This window comes from Peromyscus maniculatus, chromosome 8 (genome assembly GCF_049852395.1).
Source record: "Peromyscus maniculatus bairdii isolate BWxNUB_F1_BW_parent chromosome 8, HU_Pman_BW_mat_3.1, whole genome shotgun sequence".
NCBI lineage: Eukaryota > Metazoa > Chordata > Mammalia > Rodentia > Cricetidae > Peromyscus > Peromyscus maniculatus.
The window spans coordinates 26,075,486-26,081,485 of record NC_134859.1 but is presented as its reverse complement, the minus strand read 5'-3'; the positions used below and the strand labels follow the sequence as shown (position 1 = coordinate 26,081,485).

The following is a 6,000-nucleotide window of genomic DNA, read 5'->3' as shown; positions in this document are numbered from 1 at the left end:
TCACTGGGCACAGCTACTCCTTTCTTACTGCCTGTTGCCCCTCCCCCAATGATGCAATCAGGGTTTAAGATTACAAGATTTTAAGATAAGGATTGTTCTCAAATCTGGCAAAACAAACCCTCTCTCTAGTAATTCTGTTTCTGGACATACTGATGCATTTCTTTTTTTTTAACCCCCTCCCCCCCATGAATGGAAATCCTAGCATGTTGGTACACGAAAGGGTTAAAAAACTGCTGGCAAGAAATCACGCATGTGCTAATTCTTGCTGCAGCCTCACATCTCTTCCACTTTGACCTCAGAGTTAATCTGCAGGAGTTAATCACGAAGAGCCTCTAGTGATTTTTTTTTTCTATTTCTTTTAAATAACCACACAACAGAACCACACAAACAGAGCACAGCCCCATTTAAAAAGAAAGAAAGAAATGAAAAGAGAGCAAATACATAAACAAAACTAAAAGGACAGACCCCTGGGAGTTCATGTGAGCGCACAGGGCATGAATGTGAGCGCCTTTCTATTTCTCTCATTTGCCTCCGTATGCATCTCTGGGTGTACCATCCCCCCCTGCCTCAATTATATTATCCTCCCAGACTTGGAAGCTGCTGCCTGAGCTAACGCTTTGATGATATCTGCAAGCGTTTGTACTGATCTTTATTTCGGCCCCCTGAATATTAATTTTCGAAGCTGGTAGCAATACATCTCCTGAGTGACGGGACCTACTAGAGGCAGGTGGGGGGAGCCAGCAACAAATCATCAGCATAATAATAATACAAAGGGGAGGGATTCTTCTGCAACCCAGAGGCGAGAGGAAAAAAAAAAAAGCGATGAGTTCGCCAAATACATGGAGCATTGGAAGCACAGTCTACTCTCCGGTATTTTCACAGAAAATGACGCTGTGGATTCTGCTCCTGCTATCGCTCTACCCGAGGTAAGATGGGCCGTTTTCAGCGTCGTTTGTCTCTAGAAAGATGTGGGGGAGAGATAGGGTTGTGGAAGAAGGGAGACCACCCAGATTTGAGACACTCTTTTGGGATTTAGGCTTTATCCTTTAGGGAAGAGTGAATATATGGGGTGGGAGAGAGATGGATGAGAGGGGAAGGACATATTGACTTATTTGTTAATGAACTGGGTTTTATTTGTTTATGTTTTGTTTCAGAGCGCTAAAGCTCACCTCATAGACTCTGTGTTCTGGGAATAGCATTTGAATTTGCTGCAATCTGATATCAAGTGGGCTGTGCTCGCACACGCCGGCATTTGAGGCCATATTGAAGGCATTTGGGTGGGGGTCTGGAGGAGAAAATTACAAATGGGGTCCTGGCAAATACCAGCGTGGTCTGTGTGAAGGAGTATTGGGGGCGGGGGCCGCGCTGTTTCTATTATACACTACAGGCTTCTTTGGTCCTGCACCTGAGCATTCAGTCAGCCAGGTTTTCTATCCAGCCCCATTGACCCGGCAGCTGAATCCCAGATGGGCAAACGCGATTCAGCACCAAGGACAGCGGTCCAGCTGAGGGCCCTGTGGAAAGAGGCTTGTCAAACCTCATACAGTTATCTTTAAATCTACAAAGGACATCCATGTAGTCAGAAGGCCAGTGGGCCAAGGCACAGCACAGGGACCTCACACTGATTATTACTACTCCCACCATCAGATGGGAGAGGGGATACTGCACATAAGGTAGGGAATGTAGTTCAATGAATGTTTCGGGAGTATATCTGGAAAGAGTTGGCCTGGCTGCAGTCTTGAAAACATGCTCAACCAAGTGAATGCAATGCCAAAATCGTGAAGCATGCACGAGCGCTTTACAGTCTTCCTGCACAAATAAAGGGGAGGGAGGACCTGTAAAATTCCTGAGCATGACTGCTCCCTGAAATGTATTTCATCTAGATTATTTAGAACTTCTTTGAACTAAGCCTGTGAGAGTAGAATCCCTCCACCAAGTACAGTGTCCCATGCTTCTATCCATAGAAGTAGCTCTCACCACATTATGGTTTCCAACCAGAACAAACGACAGGCAAGAAGTCCACTCTTGCCATAACAGCTCTGCCTGTGTTTCCATTTTGAAACAAAACATTGTTAAGAACTACATCTGTGGTTGTGCCGTCCCCCACCTCCAATAAAGACATAAATCTATGGAAGATATCAAGACACTACTCCAAAGTTTTCTTGGAAGTTGATGTAGTAGTTGTAATAGAGATAAACTGAACTGTTTGACAGTTTAACTACAATAAACATTGAATACAGATAGTGTCATTAAAAACCACAAGCTGAAGAAGTGTCCCAGAAGAGGAGAGGAACACTTGCTGGAAAGAGTATCATATGTCACAAATCACAGAGTAGAACCATTAAAATATTTTTTCTATTCAAAATCATCACATGCTTTCCTATTACACATTCTAAGTAAGTTTGTAAAGTTTGTTTTTGGGAATCAGAGTACTCATAAATAGGGCACTTCTTCCTTGTATTTCTACAAACCATGAAACCTGTGGAATAAAATCTAGACCAGACACGAGGAAAATGTATCTTTCCTTCTTATTCCCATTCATTTTAGTAAAGAATTTGCAAATAAATGCTTGAGTATATTCTTATGTATCTCACCTCCAAATAATTGTATGGTTACTCCAAAATATTATTTTATTTTAGTTTATGATATGATATCTTAGTATTTAAGATTTATGTGTTGTGAAAATTCTCTAATGGAAATATTTTTTGTGTGTGTGTGTGTCCTCACAGTAATGATATAGCGAGTAGCTATTGCAGTTTGGTGCAGTGGATGTGATCAGAGTTTTATTTGCTGCAGTTCAGTAGATGATCTATCTAAATGGCTAAGTATGGGTGGAGGAAAAGAGAAAATTTGATTTCTAAAGCTGGTGCGAAGGTGGGGGGTACAATAAGTCTCTTAAAAAAATGGAATTCTAAGATTCTGTCTTGTAAGCAATAATAGTAAGAGAAAAGTACTGAACAATGTAGGATCTTTAATGGACTTTATTTTTATCTATTAAACTCCAAATAAGCTTTTCTTCCTATTAAATGACTAAACTCACCCAATTATCTCCACATAAAAGCAAAATATATCATAGAACAAGACACTAGAGTAAGCCTATTGAAAGCTTATAGCTCTCCTTTGACTGAGAATTTCACAAACTTGGAATTTGCTCTACTCCTATGTATCTTGTTTACAACTTGTGAGAATCACTTGGGGACTTACTAAAATGGAAATTCCTAAACCACACGCTGGATGACTCTGAGTCATGAGGCCTGAGTGAAGTCTAAGAATGTTGATTTTAACAAGTTTTCAGAGTTCCTTTAAGAAAAACAGGCCTGTTGTCTGTCTATTTAAAAAAGTTTATTTATTGCCCCAGTTAATAGTCATAAATATTTTGTTTCTTACAATTTTATTCACCTTGGCACAGAAAATCAATTCCTCATTCACAAACTTTCTAATTGTATATCCATCAAGTATACCCATAAATCAAAATTGAAAACTGTAAAAGATGTTACTATATTTATAGCATGTGTAAGAGTTCTTGAAATATTTTAATATATGTACCTGAATAAATATCTATTTACACATTCTATCTACCACAACGGTGCCTATTGGCAAGTATGTTTTAAAACAATTTTTAAAACATTCTGTTACAGAGTTTGAAAAGTAGTAAAATTTTAATATGCATCAGAAATAATTGGGTATAGCAGGAAATTGCTGTACAAAAAGAGACATTTTATTTTGATTAGAACAAATTATACTATATTTAGACTGACAGATAATTATTTTCAAAGTATTAGATTGAGCAAAAACATATTAGATTAAATTTTTGATAATAAATTTCAATTCTTCATTAAAATAATAGTTTTAATATCTTTACTTTATATATTTTATAGATAATTTAATTAAATATTTCTCACTTCTCACCACTCCTTCTAAATCCTCCCATATATTCCTCCTTGCTCTATGTCAAATTTATGTCCTCTTTTTAATTATTGTCAAATATATATGTATACACCTATTTATTGAGTACCATTTTAATGCCTATATTTATTTTCTCTCCTTAGCTATTGATGGATAAAAAATGTTTCAGATAAAATATTGAGAGCTTTGAAAAATGTTTAATTCCATAATTACATTTTATGCTGACTTTTACTTTTGCGGACCACAACCATAACCATAAAAGAAGATATTTCAATATAACCGACTTGTTGACAGAGTTAATTTCCATGGACAAGCTTGTTACTCTAGATCTTTACAAATGTTTTACCGTGTTTTCTCTAGAAGACTACTTTGTTTTTCATAAGCACACACACAATTGCTTTGATTGTCAACATAGGATTCCAGTTATTCTGCCTTAAACACCTACCTGAAAGGGTAAAATAAGAGGCTGTAAATATGATTCAGAATTTCCAAGAATCCTTTTCCCACCACACTGTAAACCAAATACCTGGATAGCAGGCTAGGATTTCAAAGCCATTTTCTGTTTTGTTGTTAATGTTTCACTTTGTGTTGCTCAGGCTGGGCTACAGGTTAAGCTGTAGGCTGTGCTCCACGCCAGTTCAAAAATTAAGTTTTTGTCTAAATAATTAACCACATAAATGCTTTTTTGATATCCCAGATTCATTTTGAATTTAATCTAAAATAATTAATTCACAAAAATTTGATTCACTGGTAAAACGTATTTAGATATTTTGTAATTTCTACTCAAATTGGTAGGGAGTCAAGACTGATTGTAGGGACATCATTCCTGTGGTTCATATTGTGCTACCCATCCCATGGTTCCTTGTGGATTATAGCATCTTACTTAGTTAGTCAAGCATGGATGTTTAAAGTTTTAAGTACAATGTAAATATCTCACAAGTAATCTTGTCAAGATAACATACTTAGAAGAACAGAGGGTAGATAAGTTGGAACCAATAATGCCACAGGTAATTAGTGATTGATTTAAAATAAAATCAGCTATGTTAAGTGTGCACACATGCTTATACACTTACTATGTACATGCTACATGTTTACTTATTAAGCGCACATGTTTTGCTAAATGAATCCACAAAGATTCTCATATTGTTACTTCTTATCTGTTGGCCTTAGGCAAAGCACTTTGTCTGTAATTCTATTTCTAGTCTGTCAACCCTGGGTGATAATGACTGTTTCATCAATCCATAGTGAAGATTAGATATAGTTGGCACACATATATGTAGTTCACTCTATCCACATATATGACAGAAGTAGATTTGAAAGTATGTCTATTTATTTCTGTTTTTGAAGATGCCTTATTTTCCTCTAATTCTGCACAACATGCATCATGCTGGGGGTTGTTTCTAGAACATGGACATGCTAAGCACTCACATCCCAGTCAGATGGTTCCTTTTCTTGACATCAACCTGACACAAACAAATAACAACAACAACAGTGACAACAACAACAACAAAATCATGGAATATTTATCCAAATTTATCCAAAACTGACTGTTTTGACACCTATACTGGTTGAATTTTTAGACTGTTTAATTAAGAACTTTTAATCTGTTTTCTGTGATCAATTTGGTAAAATTGTTTTTTTGAAAAATCACAAGCACATGCCATTTCAATAAAGCCCAATTGTACTATATCAGATATGACATATTCTAGAAAAGCTTAGCTCCAAATGCCTCTTGGATAAATTACAATATTTAATCTAAATTTTTTCTGAGGATTCCTTGAGACCTTAATATTTACCAATTATATCACCATTAAAAGCTATCACATTGTACTCTCTGGTCAGACATGCTTAGACACAGCTTGTTATTCACTGGCTTTATACATTTAAGGACATACTAAGTGCAATGGTCTAAACCCCAAGTTAGAGTTGTATTTGGGAAAATACATTTTCCTTATGGTCATGTATGTTGAAGGAAGGGATAGCTTACTTTGCAATTCTTTGACTATGTAGGAACTACTACTACAGCACATCAACCGTGTTTAAAAAGTCTTTGTCCTCCATCGAGCAAACTCAGGAAAATTTGCTTAATACTGT

At 36.5% G+C, this 6,000-nt stretch overlaps 1 protein-coding gene across 2 annotated transcripts in view; it reads left to right on the top strand.

The window, feature by feature from the left end:
* Positions 1 to 471: 471 nt before the first annotated feature.
* Gabrg2 (gamma-aminobutyric acid type A receptor subunit gamma2) overlaps positions 472 to 6,000 on the top strand; it is an 88,337-nt gene continuing 82,808 nt past the window's right edge. The window contains exon 1 of one of the 2 annotated variants that reach the window (XM_006971623.4): positions 472 to 926. In XM_006971623.4, the coding sequence (XP_006971685.1) occupies positions 823 to 926 (104 nt within the window). In that variant the 5' untranslated portion in view covers positions 472 to 822. The remainder of the gene's footprint in view (positions 927 to 6,000) is intronic. The other variant, XM_006971624.4, reaches the window with a different exon arrangement.